This window comes from Grus americana, chromosome 5, assembly GCF_028858705.1.
Source record: "Grus americana isolate bGruAme1 chromosome 5, bGruAme1.mat, whole genome shotgun sequence".
NCBI classification, from domain to species: domain Eukaryota; kingdom Metazoa; phylum Chordata; class Aves; order Gruiformes; family Gruidae; genus Grus; species Grus americana.
Genome location: NC_072856.1, coordinates 11,156,458 through 11,175,259, shown reverse-complemented (window position 1 = coordinate 11,175,259; position 18,802 = coordinate 11,156,458). Strand labels below are relative to the sequence as shown.

The 18,802-nt window shown below is 43.9% G+C and overlaps 1 protein-coding gene across 2 annotated transcripts in view; it reads left to right on the top strand.

Annotated features, from left to right (window-relative positions):
* MICAL2 (microtubule associated monooxygenase, calponin and LIM domain containing 2) overlaps positions 1-18,802 on the top strand; it is a 178,020-nt gene that overhangs the window by 148,591 nt on the left and 10,627 nt on the right. For both annotated transcript variants that reach the window (XM_054827869.1, XM_054827870.1), the window contains 5 exons: positions 3,439-3,536; positions 5,754-7,107; positions 14,074-14,168; positions 16,257-16,349; positions 18,276-18,369. In XM_054827869.1, coding sequence (XP_054683844.1) covers positions 3,439-3,536; positions 5,754-7,107; positions 14,074-14,168; positions 16,257-16,349; positions 18,276-18,369 — 1,734 coding nt within the window. The remainder of the gene's footprint in view (positions 1-3,438; positions 3,537-5,753; positions 7,108-14,073; positions 14,169-16,256; positions 16,350-18,275; positions 18,370-18,802) is intronic.

Below are 18,802 nucleotides of genomic sequence, written 5' to 3'. Positions count from 1 at the left end.
GCACAGGAATGCAATGATTTAAATAGTGATCAGGTTTGTGCTTAATTCACTTTCAAAATGCGTTGTGGTCACCCCTCAAAGCTAAGGCTGCGTCTAGGTAATCTTCCTCCTGGGCTGTGGTCCCAAAACAAGCCAGCCATCCTCGGTCACACCTCTGCTACTCCTCGCAGGGTTGCCCGCCCACCTTGGCACAGCCCCACTGCAAGCGCACACAGTGTCTGCCCAGTCCCCACTAAGGACTCGCAGGTACCTGCTGGGGTTGATCGTATGAGTTTGGGAGCCGGGTGAGCTTACCAACATCCCAGACCCTCTCAAAACTGGGTTAGAAATGCAGTCGTATCTGTTAGACTGGGGTGTTGACAGCCTTAAGTATAAAACATGAATGTACAGCAGTGGAAAGAAGGGATTTGTGCATGTGACCGAGCGCCACAGTTTCTGGGCACGGAGACAGCGGGTTTTGGGGAATGGTGGTGACAGCCACTCTTTAACTCTGCCCTCAGCTGCCCTCTGCAACGGAGGGGAGGGATTTCTGCTGCTGCTTGGAGTCCCAGTTGCCTTCAGAGAAGTTAAGGGCTCTGCTCCTGAAGCAAGCAGGAGCCCTGTGTCTGTTATGGGACCAGCGTTCAAGCAGAGGCCCCTTGGCTTCCTTGGTTTGAATGCACAAGCTTCAAGATTATTTGCTAGTACCTGCTGTCCTAGCAGGTAGGAAGAAATTTTTATGTCAAAAGAGGAGAAAAACTGCATTTCTTCTTCCTGGCACTGGGCTCACCTCTGAGTCAGATGCCTGCAGGTACACGTGAGTGCTGTCACTACCGACCCTGCAGTCCCTTGGAGGGCCCTGGTGCCATGCATCTGGGATAACCCAGTAAAGCCCAGTAGAGGATGCATGGGGCTATTTCACAGTCCTGAGAGGATGCTCCCACCAAGCTCGACTTCAGCAAACCATCCTCTGTGATGGGCTGGCCCCGGAGAGGCAGCTGTGGCAGACGGACAGGCAGACGGGCCGTGACGGGGCTGCATTCTCTGGGATTCACCGCGCTTGCGAGTCCCCTCTGGAGCAGCTGCTTGGGATGTCCCACCCAGGGGGCGGCTGTCCCCTGCCCAGGATGGGGAGGCAGAGCAGGGTGCCCTCAAAGTCTTGTGGCATCCGTGTCGGTCTCGGGGCTGTCTCTGAGCACTGTACAGCGTTTGAGGATTGGCTTTTAATCAGGTGTTCGCTTTACCTAAGGCTTGGATTTAAAGTCTTGCCTTAACTGATCTCAATTTTTAAAGGATCAAACAAAAATGATGCTTATTCCAGGTTTGAGGGGGAAAAAAAGACAGATTGTGAGAGAGGAAAGAGAAGACCAAGAGTCACTCTTAATTTCGACTCATCTTCAGATTGTTCTCAGCAAGTGCATTACTTAATCGTTTGCCAATTAATTTTCCCATAATTTTATTAAAATCTTCCGTGTGCCTCCGAAGGGCTCTAGAGGGAGCTAAAAGCCTTTGAGAGGGAAATGATGCGTTGGGTGAATTTGTCTGACCCTCAAGTACGCTGTTAAAACGAGGTGTAAAGCACATTCAGCATATACTGGGAACAGAATAAAGGCATTTTTTACTCTCTGGAGGAACATTGTAAATCTTAGTTTCTATATTTAATCCACTTAAAATTTGGTTACAAGAATTCATATGATCATCAGTCACACAAAAGAAAAATCTGCCTCTTTTTCAGACTTATTTCCCAAAACACATATGTTTCATAAACAGCATGAGGTATGCGGCCAAGGAAAGGAAGTCAGTGTCACGGTTATATTGGCTGAAAGGCTCAGAGCAGGATATTACCTTTCAAAATCTTTAATCCCCATCGCACGGCCACAGGGAATATCATGCTCTTAATTTGTCTTGGTCAATTCGAGTAGATTTCAGGCCAAGCAGCTCATGATAGTGCCCTAGGAGAGGTGGGTTTTTTTTAAAAAAAAAAAAAAATAAATCCTGTTTTGAATATGAAGCTGCAAATATGGGTTCAGCAGCGGGAGTAAGTCTGTTATCTCCATGAAAGACGGCAAGCTGTGGCTTTGCGCAAAGCCACGTTCTCATGTGCAGTCCTTGTAAGCTAATGCACGCCCACGAGAGCTGTAGCGGGATGTTGTTCTCCCCACGGGCACGTGCCATCACCCTGCAGACCTGTGGGCTGTGGGTTTTACACCCTCGTCGGTGTTATGGCTGTTGCTGCAGCGGTTGCCTTTCCTGTTGGTGTGCTGAGCCATGGCATTTGCCTGTGTCAGGAGGCGAAGGGCTTTAGTCGATCAGGCTAAACCCCCCTGGCTCACTTATCCAAGTGATAGTGGGATTTTTTTTTTTATCCTAATTCTGGATTTTCATGTCTTCCCATGGCTCAGTTCACTGCAGAATATAAAGGTCAGCCCCTTGTTCCTTAATGAACTCCAGTGCATTGTTTCCCTCTGTTCTTGACCAAACGTACAAATTGCGTCAAGATTGGGAACGAATATGTGAGACACTGAGGGAAAGGAAAGTTGGCCTTTGTCCCTGGCTTGCCTTTTCTGAAGTCCATGTGCAGGAACTGTCTTCTCTCTCTGGTGTGTTACTTTTGTCCTTACGCAGCTTTTAATCCCCATGTAGAAGAACCAAGTTTTGCGTTGGGAACCTTCGTGGGTTTCGGAACTAGTAATTGGGTTTGGGAGTTAATAATTCAGCTATAAATATACTTGTCATGTTATAGCTTGACACAGTAATATCTTGGCTCAGGGATACTTCTGTTCTGTCCAAAGATTATTTATTACGTAAAATTCCCACAGACGCAAAATTAGAGGGCTCTCCTGGCTCCCTTCAGGTGCAAGTTACCTCCCTACTTTTTCTTCCAGCAGGTCTAAGTCTGTCTGTGCTGGTTTTGGTTCAAGGCCATTAGCAGTTATCTACCTTGCCTGATCCTAGGAGAGCCCCCCCGCTTGCTGCCCGCTGGCCTGGCGTGGGAGACCGCAGGATAACTTCTGTCCTTCCCGCCTGCAGGCAGTTGCATTTCTCATTTCTTTCCCACTCTGATGGACAACCCTCTCAGAAGTCATCCATTTTCTCCATTTCTCAGAACTACCCAAAGCTTCAAAAGTTGCTGGTTGTTTTGACTGCTTCTGCTTTTAAGGCCTGAAAGCCCTCTAAACAGGGATAGTTTTCCAGAAAGTTTCCTGGAACTCAAAAGCTGCGTCACTACATCCAGCCAAAAAGTGGAAGCAGTTCAGGTCCACCACTGAAAATGTGAACATGTGTTTGGCACAGTGTGCACACACACGTGAGTGAGGCCATAAACTTCATTACTGTAGGTCAGCTCTTCAGGTACAACTGTATCCAGATAACTGTTTAACTTTCTACTCTTGTTCTTTAATTGTACCCTTTAAGACAAAACCAATACAAATGTGATGGTAAAACTTGTGTATTTAACAGGTTTCCCTCTACTGTCCAGCAAGAAACCCGGGCTACACTGGAAGGACAGCTCAGCCAGCTGTCAAAGCAGTCCTGGAGAGGATCACTCCCAAACACAGGTACAAAGGAGAATTGTGCAGAGCAAACAGAGTGTAACTACTCTTGGGGCATGTCTGCTCTTGGCAGGCTGTCTGAGCATCCTCTGCTCTTTCCAATAGTTTTGGTCCTCACCATAACCAGCTAAAGTTGGAGTTATGCTTGTGCTATATGTACAGAAGAGACTTTGATGCTCTGACTGGTTTAACCATTCCCAAATCATGTGGCTAAGTCACACTTGCTATGGGACTCAGACCTTGATCGCACTCAGAGTTAGGCACTAATCTGTTGCATCAGTCAAGATGGAGGCACCACTACCCTGCCCGTCCCTCGGAGCACGGGGCTCAGCTGCCACTGGGATTTCCTTTGTGCCACAGTTTCTGCCCAAAGTGGAGGAAATCCCCCAAACCTCTGTCCCCCAGTGCTCCCGAGCTGGCTGTTGGTCTGCTCGTGTGCTTGTAGGGCTGGACAGAATTGTGCGGCATGTTGGGCAATGCCGTGTGCCAGCAGCGGTGGGGTGAGAGGGTATCACATCTGAGTGGTTTAAATGCCGCTCGGTCGCTGTGCATCACTGGGCGAAAGGCAAGTGCCAGCACCAGCCTTGGAGAGCGAATCCAGGAGCGGAGGTAAGGGCTCGCATGGTGCCAGCCATAGGAAACCTGGCGTAGGAGGCTGGGGGATTTCAGGCCGTTACAGCCCTTAGACGTAGGTGTGCCCATGTCTAATGTTTACACCTTGCATCTGGTGGGCAGAAGACTTCTTTTCTTTATTTGCAGCAGGCCCTTGGCTCCACACTTCCCACAGCTCAGGAGCATCTTCAGCTTCCTTCAGGACCTAGGATTTCCATAGTATTTTCTGCCTTTTTTTCTTTTTTTTTTTTTTTTTAGTCTGAGGAAGGGTGGGCCTGCTGTAAGTGTGGTGCTGCAGCAGGAGTCATGACCGACCGTCCCAAGCAAAGGGCAGCGTGTCCCCTGGACTCGGAGCGGGGACCAGCCCATGTCCTCCGTGTCCTAGCCCGTTGTCCTCACCCTTGGGTTAAACATGATTAAAATTGCTTGACCTCAGGGTCTGTGTTAGAAAAAAAAATCAAGTCTTCCACGTCCACGGTGGTAGTTGAAATCCGGTCCAGGACAATAGGGCCAGGAAGGGAACGTCCCAGAGGAGCAGAGCTGCACAATGCTGCCTGGCCATGCTGCCTGCAAGGAGAGGTGACTCCAGGCAGCTCCCACTTTAAAAGCAGCTCTTAGTGGCATTTTCTTTACTCTAAAGAGAGAGGATTAAGAGGGTGTTTGTTTGTTTATTGGTGTTTCTCGTGTTTTTCTATCTGAGATCCTGGCCAATATTAATTTTAGTCATCAAATACTACTGTGAAACAGAGAGTAATCATTATTGCCTTACTTCTGATGCTTCTGGGAAATGAGAAGTCAGATTAATGGCTTCACCCGTGTGAATTTGGGAATCTGGCACGTAAGTGGAAGCAGGAATTAAATCTTCTCACCATCCGTTATCACATAGCACTGAGGATAAAATGCCTTCCTTTTTCAGAAGGAAAAAACCCTCTAGTTTTGGTCTGCTGGCTAGATAATAAGGCATTTATCCGTGTTACTATCTCCAGCAGAAGATTTTGGTGGCTAGACTAATGAATTTAAGTCTTCACCAAAGCAAAAATAATCATAAGAGATTATTAATTAATTAGGAGAATTAATTAAGTTGTTTAGAACTACCATTTTACATTTGACAATCTTTTCTGGGTCACCTCATTCCTATGTGCACTATGTAAGCATGCAATTATATAAAAGCAGCTGGAGAGGATGGAGGATGGTCTCTCGTGCTTGCTGGAAACTCTAAGGTGATGCAACTGGAATGCACATGGGAGAACACAGCAGATCTACTTTTGTTTATTTTCCTGTAGATAGGACTGTTTCTTTCTAAGGAAAATATTAAAGGTGATTCATAAAGATATGAGAGATTCTTAGCATGAATAACATTATTTTTAGACTATTAAAATTTCCAATAGTATTAGATCTCCACTCCTAGAGAAATATTAGCCCTTTAGCGAAAAAAGTTTTTCTTCTTATTGTATTATCATTTACATATGTATGTGTGTATATATAAATTAGATATTATGTTTATTAGTATTGTGTTAAGATTAAAATTTATTAAAATATTATATGAAATGAAAGATACACTGAACTGTATTTTTCTACCCCTAAAATATCTTTTTTTCATGCACTTCACAGTTGGCTTCTTACAAGAAACCACCAGAAGTTACAAGAGGACATTTCAAGCCCTACAGCCCAGTATTTCAAAGAAAAGAAAAAGACAGAGAGATGCCTGAAGACATCTGTCTCTATGTGCCCCATTGTCCTCTTCAGAGCAGCACAAGAGGTTCTTCAGGGACCCCTCCTGCGAATGGGACACTGGCTGCTGATTCTTCTGAGCCTGAAGATATAGATAGTAACATTGGGACATACGCAGCCCAGAGCCGGAAAGAAAAAACCCAGAAATATACGTCTGAACCAGAAGATTTTAATAGGAATACAAAAGTGCTGTCATCTCTGGATTTGAAAGAGAAAGATGGCATAAATACAAGGCACCCGGGAGAAAAGCTTGAGCAAGGATTAAAGGAGGCAAAAAAGAGGCTGGTGCTTTGTACTCAACAGCGACCCTTGTCGTACGATTCAAACAGGACGAACTTAGGTGGAACCAGTCCAGGGTATCGAAACAAAGGAGCACTGTGGGCTTCAGAGGAGGATGCTGACTGGAGAAAAGATGTGTTCAAACTATCTGTTTGTCCCATGCCTCACTTATTTGCAGATGATGCTCCATCAGCTTTGCCAGTTGACACGAAAGATGCTCTGAGGCGTCCAGATGCAGTTGCCAGGGAGCACGCAGCTGGCCGACCGAAATCACCACTGAGGCTCATAGCCAATGCCATCAAAAGGTCCATTTTGGAGCCTCTAACCTCATCTCCAGAAGGACTAAAGCAGGACTCGGACAGCAAAGTCAAAGCCTCTTCAGAACAAGCTTTCTTCAGCTTCCCCAGTACTCCTGGCTGTTCCCTAAGCCAAAGGAACAGTAACAGAGCAAATAATGCTCAGCCACAGGAGCTTAAAGCAGGGGAGTGGGCAGGAGAATATTTAGGAAATGGGAGCCCTTTCTCAAATCCGCCTAATTATTCTGTAGGCTCTGAAGAGAGATCTCTAAGGCATTACAGCGAGGAGGTATCCTTCCCAGTCTACAGTCCTCACACCAGGCCTTCCAAGACGACCAGTATACCTCAGAAATCATCTTGCACTAGGATGGAGGATGTCCCAGGACTCCTAGAAAAGTTTACCTTTAAAGAGACTCCTCTAGGGACTCCCGTGGATGACATGCATATCCACAATGAAAAGTACCTCCTTCTTTCATCTCCAGAGCCCAAGAACACCTCCAAGGGCAATCTAGATGACTCTGCCCAGAAGGGTAGTCTTGGGTCGCTCTTCGATAGACTGAGAAGTAAAGTTCGTGACAGAGAAGGGAATTCCTTTGTGTCATCTCTGCCTTTCATGAAGGACTGTTCTCCAGAAGACAGGCTGTGTTATCCTTCCACAGGTGAGGACTTGAATGGAATTATTTTTTTATTATTATTAATCATTATTATTACTATTATATTAATAGCACTTAACAATTAAAAGATCTATGTGCGATCATGCAAACACATATCTGTTGTATGTTATGTTTAATTTGTAGTTACTTTCTACATAGGAAGACTTAATAAATATATTTTTTGGTTAAGGTTTAGGAGTTTCTTCAGTTTAAAGGAGCAGAGTGGATTTGCAAGCAGAGAGCAGCTCGCTGGACTGTTTGCTCTGCTGCTCGCTGCTGTTCCAATGTGTTTGGGCCAGAAAAATGTACTCACCGAGGTGGAAGGAGCGGTGGGGCAGAGTGGGATGCTGTGCAGAACGGCTGCTGCTGTGACATTGAGCGTGTTGCGGAAGGGGGAGTACAGCGGGCAAGTAGAAGGCCGAGCGCTGAAAACTCCGGCGCAGCGTAGAGTACGTTTGCTACCCTTTCCATGAGGAGCTCAGAGACTAAGGCAATACAGTGGCAATAGTAAGAAGCTTTGCTCTGTGCATCTGCTTTCTCAGCAGGTGTCTCTTCAGCTCTGTCTGCTGTCATAGGTGACCGAACTGTAGACATATTTTTGGGACCTTTGTGGTATCATTAATATCCCCTTGTTCTTTTATGTGAGAGGAGATAGCACCTTATTGACCTACTTGTGGGTCTGTTTGGGCAGTGATTAAAAGGCATCAATTTTCATTTTTGCTTGCAAGAACAAGGTTACTATTGAAATTGCAGATGAGTCTAAGAAATATGGATGTCAGACAAAGAGCAACCTGAGTAATCTGAGCATAGGCTCACAAAGACTTAAGTACAGCACAGTTTCAGGTATAAAATATGATGTATGAGAGCTGCACCCACCTGTCTTTCTCCACGATCTATCTTTCCACTAGCCCACTGCAGAAAGTCACAGTTAAATAACTCAAAAACTTACTGAATTTCATTGGCATACCCATTTGTTTCTTATCTTTCTTAAATTGCAACCCAAACTGTAACCCCCGAATTGCTGCTGTGCTACAGTACTAAAGTAACAATCTGCATGTAAAATGTGAAGTCACCAAAATGTTCCCAGTGAGCTGCTGGATCCTTTTTGCATCCTTTCTGCTTCAGAAGTACTGCATACTGTGAGAAAGGTATACAGTAGAAATGAGACTTGATCTGAAACTCATTCAAATCGATAGAATAACTCCTGCTCTCGTTCCTGAAATTTTGGGTTGGATTCTTGGAGCATCTTTTATCTAACAGCTCGCAAAACCAGGCATCGCCATTGAGGCAGAGGATGCTAAGGACTGCGCTGAAGCCACGGAGAGTTGCTGGTGTTCACGCTTCTCACGCTGTGGTCTCAAACGGGAGGCTTTTTCTGACTCTATACCTCGTCATCATCCATCAACCAAGCCAAGCTGACTTGCGCTTAACTAGACGTAATGCAATAATTAGTATGTTGTGTTCCTATTAAAATGGGAAAAGTTCTTGTCAGGTTTGAATAATACTATATTTTAAATATTTTGGAAAAACATGTTGGTTGAATATGTGTTGCATTCCTCTGCTGTGCAAGCTAAAAGAGGAATTATTAAATTATTATTATTGAACATAGGCATTGTAAAGTCTGTTCAGAAGAAAAAAAAATGCAGCTTTGATTTAGCCATTCGTCCGATAATCTGTCTTTTTCAACATTGCAGCTCCCTGAACTTTTTCAAACACTCATATTTGAGTAAATCAAACTGGTAAAAAGCCAAGTCCTGCCTGGCTGTCTAAAATGGCATTTCTGTCTCACGTTGGCACTCGTCTCAGGCTCAGGCTTGGCAAACTTCAGTCATGAACTGATGATGAGCTTTAGCCTACATCACATGTTATTTTTTATCTCTCTTGAAATTCACCATGGATCTCAGGAAAAAAAATCTTTTCTTTAAAGAAAAAAAACACTCCCAGCACTTTGCAGGAACCAATTTAATGAGGCTCTTTCTCATTCTCCTTTTAGCTCTTTGCAGTAGGGCTTTTCTATCCCGTTTGAGGCCAGACAAACTTGTTCTGTGCAAGTATGGCTACTTTTATGTTATGCTGGTGTTTTCTTCCTCAATGGGCTGTTGGCTTGTGGAGCCAAAGATTGAGGTGGGTGATAAAAGTCCACAGGCTTGATGAGACTGGGCAAGCTCATTGAAGAGAAATCCACTGAGGAGTAATCAAATGCTTAGAAACCACTTCCAATTTAGGAAGCTCCTGAACTGAAAAAACACTTGGAGGCTGGGCGAGTGTCAAGGGGAGGAATCACTGGACTGCCCAGTGCCTACAGCGTTCCTTTAGACATCCACTGCTGGAGACAGACTAGCAGGACCTTCAGTCTCACCCTGCACAACTACTTCTATGTTATGTTGCTCATCTTTCCCTACACACCTTATCCTAGTTACTTCATCTGCAAATACATGTCCAGATGTCTTTCCTACACTGATGACTTCTGTGTTTCAGACCCGGGTGTCTGTCCATACTAAAACTGTATTCTGTCTTTCTGTCATCTCCTGCCAAGTGTTCAGCCACCAGCTGAAGCTCAGCATGAGGAAGCAGAGATCTTAATTACTTATCAGCTGGATTGCCTGTCACTCAAACTTATGCCTGCAATTACACCTTCCATTATGGGTCATTCCAGTTGCTGATATCCAGACCAGGTCTAAAGGCTTTCTGGCTAACTCTGTCTGTCTGTTTTATAAGAGCTGTTTCTCAGAGCCACTTGGAAGTTTTGGGCTGTGCGGAGATCTGGCTGCACAGACAACCTGTGTGGGACCTAGGACAAATCTTACTGAAGTAATGGGGGTTCGTGCACTGATTTCAGTAAGAGATTGTTTTTTCAAAAAAAGTGAAATCCTAAGTTTGCCTGTAGAATATACAAATGTCCCCAAATAGCCACACTGCAGTGTCTAGGTGCAATTCCAGATTTTTGATTTGCTGCACAAATATCTTTGAGGCCTTTGTCCTTTGATTGCTTCTTTGGGTCCCAACCTGCAGTTTAAAAAGTAAAGAAACCCAAAACTTGATCAATAAAATCTATCAATCAGATGGCTAACTGATCTCTCCTAAGCCTACTTGCCCTTTTGAAATTAAAGAAAATACCAAAGTACTATGTTAGTTATAGATAGTAAAAATCATTAATACCACCGAAAAACAATAGTAAACAGAGAGCTAAGCCGGGTTATATGAGAAACTTGCAGCCAGCAGAGTGTTTGTAATGAGGCGCAGTAGTGGATCCAGGGTTTAGGTTACTTTTGGCTAACGTGGAGACCTGCTGAAGACCAGCCTCCAAAGGTGCTTGGTTATTGGCAGACATCTGGGACTCGGGAGTTGCTTCTTGATAGTGATGGAGATGTGGGAGGAATATTTCTGTCCCTGATGGAGTAGGAATTGTGTGAAAACATCCTTAGATGAGAGTTGTTCTAACTCAGTTTGTGACTGTGTATTGTTTGCACGTCTCACTTCATTATGCAGGACAGCCAGGTCGGCTGATGAGAAAATTAGACATGTTATGAACTCACTTTGCTGGTTTTGTGCACTTTTAGATTTAAAAGGGATTGGTGGCAAGCTACTGTGAGGTAGAAATCAAGAATACATTAATAGAGATTTCAGAAGTATTTGTTCATTTCTCCTTTATAATTAAGAACTAAAGCTATGGTTGACCGTTCCTAGTGATCTGAAGTTGTATTAGCTGTGGAGGAAAAGTTCTATTATAACATGTTATTCTGGAAGTTAGGGAGACGCTAGAGTACTTAAGAAATAGGTAATAAATAACTCCCATTTTGAAGGAATGAGATGGCCGGAAAGAGAAAGCTCAAGTCTGGAAGAGTTGAGTTAATATTTGGAAAAACACATATGTTTTTGAGATCTTTTCTGTACCTATTGAGCTTTAAGACCTGACATATTTGGAGCAGAAAAATTATTATTACCTAACTTTACTATTGTAGTTCTAAGTTTCAGATTTAAATGACCCGGTAAGTGTAAAAGTCCCTAAGTTTTTAACATTTTTGTGTTAACTCTTTGTCCAGATCCTCACAGCTGGCAGCTAAATTCTGCCTATCCCACTCCTTTGGAGATGGGAAAGATTAATGCTCAGTCATCTACAGTAGAACATATAGATGTTGTGATACAGAATAGCATTGGGTTTGTGTTTGGGGGGTGGTAGTGGTGTTGGGTTTTGTTGTTTGGGTGGTGGTTTTTTGTTTTTTGTTTTTTTCAAAAATAGAATAAACTTGTGGTATTTTTCTCTAGCTGTGCATAAAGCAAATTCATTCAGTGAGGTAATTTCTTACTATGCTTGTTATAGTTGTCTTGAAGTTGAACTTAGCTTCTGGGGTACATTTTAGAGCATATTTCTGGCCTCTCCCACAAAGAAATAGCCAAAAATAGTTGAGCAGGGCACCGAGTGGCTGCCCTTTTAATGTTGAAAGAAATGCACTGTCTCACTGTTTCTATATCCCTGAAATGCAGCAGGACCACGCATCTGGGAGCCAAAAACCTATATTCTCACCCCAATTCTGTCACTCTTTGTTTTGTGTTTCTGGCACCTCCTTGGAGCAGCCCATGCTTCAATTATCCACATTATATTAGCAGAGAACATTAGTGCTGTGAAACATATGAGCAATAAATGTGACAGAGACCATAACTGTAAACGTGCACAGGTAGATTCATCAGATGCCCCATCACTGACTGGTTTCACGTGGTCCTTCATCCTGTAGGCTTCCTGAGTGGACATGATGAAGGATGCTGCTGATCACAGTCGGGTGGCTGTTGTCACGCAGGGCTGCGGGCACCACATCCCTAGAAAGGCTGAGCTGGTTTGGATCAATCTGAATGGCTTTTCTCTGCAGAGCAAGGTGCAAATGCCTGGCTCTCCAGAGCAGATAGGCATTGGGAGGACTGTGGATGTTACGAATCTATTCCATCAGCTTCCTTGTGCTCATGAGATGGTCCTTGGAAGTCCTTGGGGAAGTCATTGACCCCCTTTCTGTCCCAGGAAGGCAAACAGCCCCCGAGTCACACGGCCGAGGAGGAGACAGGTGCCCTTGTGTTACAGCAAGCTGCTTTTCCTCTAGACCTTGTAACGCTTTTTAAATTATTGATACCACTCCAAGAGAAGGACACGGGGAAGCAGTCACTTATTCCCACAGCTGAGAGAAGAAAGGGAGCGTGTAATTGCTTGTGTTTCCAGCCCTGCCAGGCTGTAAGGTTTTTGCCACTTGCCTATTATGGAATTTGATTCCACCAGCGGCCTGACTGCAGGGCAGTTATTGCAAACTTTTGGTTGCACAGTGAAAAGCAAGGTAGGAGAGTTTCCTCCTCAAAAGAAATAGTAACTGTGATACCCTCATGCCTTCCTCCATCTCGTGCACTGGGAAGGGCTTTACAGCCGCGTGTCCCTGCCAGGGGCAGAGCTGGATTTGCACTCTCGTCCGCAGAGCGTGGGGCAGTGTGTGGCACCGGTGTGACCCCAGCAATTGTGAGCCACGGGACAGTGCCCAGCAGGTCAGCGAGCAGGAGCTGTGTCCCTGCTCCAAGTGCGGCGAGGCAGGGAGGTATGGGGTGGCAGCCTGGGCGATTCCGGAGCACAGGATTCACCCGGAAGCTGGAGACCCACCTGGCATTTTGGGCAGAGCTCTTGCACCTCCTGCTGCCCAAGGACCTGTCCTGCAAAACCCAGGTCTGCTCCACTGGACCCTCTGAGCTTGCAGCTTCACTGACACGAGGACCGGGCGCTTCTAAAATTGCGATTGCTGAGAAAAACCAGCATTTCTGCCTCAAATGACTTGGATTTGCTTTCATTGCTTTACCGCCTGGGATGAACGTGTTTCATGGATCCTGATTTTAAATTAGGTTTTGAGACAGAAGACCTACTTCAGGACTGGGATCCAGGACAAGGCAGAGAAGAAACATTTACACTGGGAGAATGGGAAGTGATTTTAATGTGAATACAACTTGCACATAGAAAGCCAACTGTTACCTCGCAGATACAAAGAAAAACGGCACTGTTAGCTTTAAATAATGTACGTTTCCAAGATGTTGCCCAGCTGTTAATCATTAACCCTATAGCAGGTTGAAGGGTAGAGACAGATGTTCCAAAAGAGGTTTTATTTTCTGAAATAAAGAAAATGAAGCTATGAATTAGACAAATTAAAAAGAAATTCAAATATTTACACCCAGTTGAAACAAGATGCTGGAAAAACAGGCATGATAAAATTGCTGCAATTAAATGTAATTTAATTTATAATTCTGAAAGCATGCCTCTTCCAAAGGCAGCCTGTGAGTTTTCCTTATGGAGTGCATTGTTGTGATGTATGGATTTTCCTGACTTATTATGGCATTTTAATCAACAGTTCAATGATGTGATAATATTCCTAAAGCAGAAAAATAAGTGACGTTTGTTTAGACATAATTAATGAAATATTTATGTTGCATGAGGCTGTGTGATAAAGCCTTGTTCTCTTAGTCCATTTGCTTCTGATTACATTTGTGATTTTTTTATATGACCAGACATTCTGACGCCAACTATTTTACACTGAGCAGATGTCATGTAGTAAAAATGGGTGCCAGATGCTACAAGCCACATAAGGGTAATTTGTTTAAGAGCTGGCTCAGACTTTTTGCATTCAATTACACTGTATAGTAAGCCTTATACAATCATTTGGGTAATATGGCTAACTTCAGATATACATTTTAATGAATGTTGAGTGCGTTCAGAACAGCGTGCTACATGCAGGGTGCTCAAGGAATTAATTTATTTGTACGTCATACCTAAAAAAAAAATCAAATATACCCAGACAGAGTTTTTTCACAGGGATCAAAAATTTAATTAATGCTGTCAGCCAAATTTCCAAATTGCTTTAGGTGCTGCTGATTAGAACTCATGGCAGGTGCAAAGTGTCTGTTTAAGTTAAAGAACAGTATTTTTTGCTTCACTATTTTGTTCCTGTATTTTAGGGTGTGAACACCTACCCGTCAGAAAACAAGCTACCGAGTATTTTACGTCTTCCTCCGATGATGAATTTGAATCCCAGCCTTCGTTAGCACACAAGGTAACCTTGACTTGGAAACAGAAAGATGTTTCCTCAGTTGGACTGCATTTAAGATGTATCATATGACTTAGATCAAAACCACACCGCAATCTCTCAAAGTGAGGATGGGAATGCTTTATCAGTGGAGTTTGTGTCATGGGGAGAAACATGAATTAAAACTCTTACAGACAGATGAAAATCAAAATTTCTGTTTCCTCTTTGGATCTTTAATTCCCCCAGGTTACACTAGTGTTGACAGAAAAGGTCTTAATTTGACAAGCAGACATGTTTCACTGAAACCACTTTGAAGCTGCATTCTTAAGTGGCCTTAATACGTAGCCCAACAAGCAAACTATTGAAAAAATTAAACCAAACAGATGCAGATTTCCCTTGGGGAAATACAACTTCATTTGAGAGGCGCTACAGGCAGATTGCATGGAAAACGCTGTGTTTATCCTAATCAACATGGCTGCGTGAGCCACGAAGTCGTGCCCAGACCCTATACACCAAAAGCCACGGGGGCGTCTGAGCCCTAACTCAGTTCCTGTGCCTCGCAGGAGTGATGGGGTTAAAGCACCAGTGAACTCTTGATACCCAGCTCTGATTTGAAGAAACAGAGCTTTTATTGCCTGCATAGCTCATCAGAAATGTGTTTACCTCTTTCCTGTGGAGGGAATATCAGTAAGTGGAATTAATAGTATGAGGTGGCCTTTTGATTTGTTGCCTTTGCGGGGGGGAAGGAAAGCAAAGCAAGAGGCTGCCCTGTACACTGAAAAAGCAGCCAAGCTGAAAGCTAAGTGGGACTTTGAATGGAAACCCAGTTGCACGGCTCCAGAGGAACTGAAGTGCCACGAGGCAGAAATGCAGCAATGTGTGGTGGCACGTCCCACCAGTGTCTGTGTCAGGATGCACTGAGATGTCACAATTCATCGTTCACCTTTTCTATTACAGGAAAGACAATCTATAGTAAGATAATGTTATGGTGAAATAAATAAAGTTTAAACAAAATAGAGAAAAAATGGGAGATGTGGGAGAGAACTGTAGAGGAGCGACTCCCAGCAGGTCAGGCAGCCGCAGGAGCAGGCAGGAGCAGGCAGCGGGGAAGGCAGCACTGCCGGGGCAGCTGCCAGAAACGGGGTGAATGAGCAGCTGTTGCACACGGGCGTTAGCAATGACTCAGTTTTGATGCACGTTCTGTGCTCAGCTTGTTTCTCTCAGCTACCTCCTAGCACCTCTTTTCATGCCAGCTCTGGCTGCTATTTTGCCAGTACCACCATTTTTCTCTGGCAAAACTCGGTGGGAAAAAATTTAGCTGCTTCTTGCCTTGTTAGTTTTCTAATTGTCTTGTCTACGGTGCTCATATATTCTGTCTCCTCCGAAATGGGAAAGCCACAGCCTTGAAGTCCTTCCAGATAGCTGGGGTCAAGAGCAAGACAGAGCAAGCGCAGGCGATCCCCTCGGGCAGCCCTGCCTGTGCTGCCCCGCTTTCCGGCAGCAGCGACAGGTGCCCCAGGGCAAGGCAAAAACCTCTGTAAGGCAGCAGAGAAACCGCGTTGGGAAGGTTTCGCAGGGTTTCAGGTAATGCCCTGTGATGGTTGTTTCTTTCGGATACGTCTCTCTTACCGTGTTACAAGCGATCCAAAGTGAATTTTACTGCTTAGCAGCTACAGCAATAGAAATGGGTTGAGTTTCCTTAAACTGGTGCTTCCCACCGCCTGTGCCTGGCTTCTTCCCTGATCATGGGGATGCCTGCAGAAGCCATGTATAGGGGTATGTTGTATATAGTCAACTTTGTGATTCGGACATTTTTTTAGTGATAGACACAATTCACACTCACTTAGGATTGCAATAAGAGCCTGTAATCATTTACAGTCAGTGTAGACAAATATATGAAAATACTCCTACGTGAATATTTTCATTTCAGTAAGGGTTGCCCCAAGCACCCTGCAGTAGCTCACCCCACTTTGAGCGGGCAGTTGGGTTAGACGGTCTCCAGAGGTGTCTCCCAACCTCAATGACTCTCTGATTCTGCGGAAGGTTTGAGAAAACCTGTAATGGCATACTTATGCTTTGATTGCCTTTTTTCCTCTCTTTCTCTCTCTTTTGTAGGCAAAAAGGACTCTCAGAAGGAGAAGGAAGCTCGAGAAGGAGACAAAGCAATTGATTAAACAAGAGGAGCTGAAGAGGCTTCACAAAGCACAGGTGAAAACGTAGCTCGCAGATGTCCCATTTGTCTCCCAAGAGTGACTAGCGAGGCTGGGGGGTACCCAGTGTGGGCTCTGCACCTCCCCGCGCTGTGGCCCACTGCCTTCTGTGTTGAAATCCCCCAAAACATCCAGAGCAGGAAGATGTATGTGGCAGGGCCTTGCATCTCTATATGTGACAACTCCACATGTGCCCTAGGAGATCATCACAATTTTGTGTATGGAGAACAAGAGGGAATAGTGACTGGCAAAAAGAGAAGAATACACTGAAGAGGGAAAGACATAGAAAGGAGCAATAATATCAGCCCCTGAGAATGAAAGAAACTCAGCTATTACCCCTACGTACTACAGGGGGGTACAAAAATACGGTGATGGGTTTAGTTCTCTCTCTGCCATAACAGTGAAAGTCAACCGTTTTCTTTCTTAATGATGGAAAGTCACTTCACTTTATACAGGTCCAGCTCTTCGGAAAATGTTGGAAAAGTTCTGGACTCTGTTCATCTTTTGTTGTTTCCAATTACAGTTCAAAGATTTGGGAAGGCACTTCTGCATGGTTTGACCTCAGACTGTGTTCTCTCAGGTGTCAGAATTTTCAGGTTTATCTATTTGGCTTACACATCTCTAGGCATACACACAAATTAATGGCTTATGCGGCCATTAGCATTTTTGTGTGTGTGTCTGTACTGTAGCATAGGGCAGAGAAACCTGAGCTAGATTTAATCTCATTAATTCAGGTTATAATGGTAATCAAGATATGGTAGTGGGGAGAGCAGGCTTTTTGAAGGCAGCATTCTCCATCATCTTCTGTTGTATTGCTACAGCAGGTGGGTAGTTGTGGATGGAGCTTCCACTTGCTATTTCTGTATCAATACTAAATTCAAAAAGAAAACTAATAAGTTGTTTTTCAGATGTGAATCTGAAATCTCTGTTTTTGTAGACATCACTGCTTTTGCAAAATGTATAACTGAAAAGGTGAGAAATTTTGTGTTTGAACCAGACAGTGGATTTTAGAAAATGCTGGTATCTAACTGTTACTATAAAATCCATGACAGGGAAAAAACCCATGGGAAAGAAGAACAGTACCTTATTTAATCCAAAGTAAGAGCAACAATGTTATAGTTTTTATCTGAGAATTGTAAAGTATCTAAGGTAAAAGTAGATGCGTACATGCCTTCTTTTCTTTTACTGCTCTTGTCAAACTAATCAAGTCCAAGCTTTTTCAACCATCTTTTGTGTTTGTCAGGCTGTTCCTGAGGGCTTGGCTTGGTAAGCCCTAACATAGCCTGAAATGGGAACTGCTGAGCATCTCTCTCTGACAATTCAACCTGTTAGGATGTTGCATGCCTATTATCCACAAGGAACCTCTGAAATTCCTATTTGAAAGGGGATGGACCAGTGAATGTAGAAGTCCTTCCTGAAGTGCCACTGAATTATCACTTCTTAGCTGTTAGACCCTTTCCTCCCTGCATCAAAAGCTTCTAAACTATAAAAGCAAAACAAACAACAAACCCCCTTGGACAACAAAATAGCTAGTAAAGCTTTCTATCTGTAAACCTTCAATAGTTACATGAGCTTTATTCATGTAGCATCTCAGAATATATACCTCTGAATGTGTAAGGTGTTGACTCTTCACACCCTGTAAGACACAGAAACATTATGGTCTCTGTTTTACAGTGGGAGAGCTAAGGTTCAGAAAAACTGAGGTTCTTTTGAGTACCTACGATACGTACCCACATAAAAATGTGGATAGATACTTAGTGGAATTATTAAATTGCTTATGTGCCTAATACGCTCAATGAGTTTGCACATCCCATGACTCCTCGAGACCTTTTCAAGCTGTCTCTCAAACCACCGAGACCATCTTTTGTCTCTGAATTTGCAAGCTATGTCTGTAGGTTTTATATCACAATATACAATTTTGCAGGCAATCCAGCGCCAACTAGAAGAACTGGAGGAAAGACAAAAAGCTCTGGAGATTTTTGGTGTCCAACTGGAGAGAGAACTAAGAGGAGAATCAGGTAAATGAAGTGGTGTGTGTTTGTTTGGTGATTATTTTTTTTAACCTTTTTCAAAGCAGAGGGGTTTTAATGATGGTCATAGAAGTAGAGTTCAGTGCAAAATCTGCAATGAACTGACAAGTGGAAGGACAAAAATCATTGTTTACCCTTTTCCTCAAACTGTTAGCTCAAGCACTTTTAGGCTGAATGCTATTAATTTTCTATTGGTTAGCACAGATTTGGAATTATTTTCCTTGCTATTGAACCTGAATCTACATTTCTCCCCCCCCCTTTTTAAAAATTCCATCCTGAGCTTCATTTCGTCTTCTGGAGGAAACCAGCGAGGTTTCCAGGAGCTGCATCTCAGTTACCAAGCCAGCAGCAGCCTGTGCCTAGTAACAGAGTCCTTAATGACTTCTCCCAGAGTGTGAAATGCCATTAATACAATTAGAGC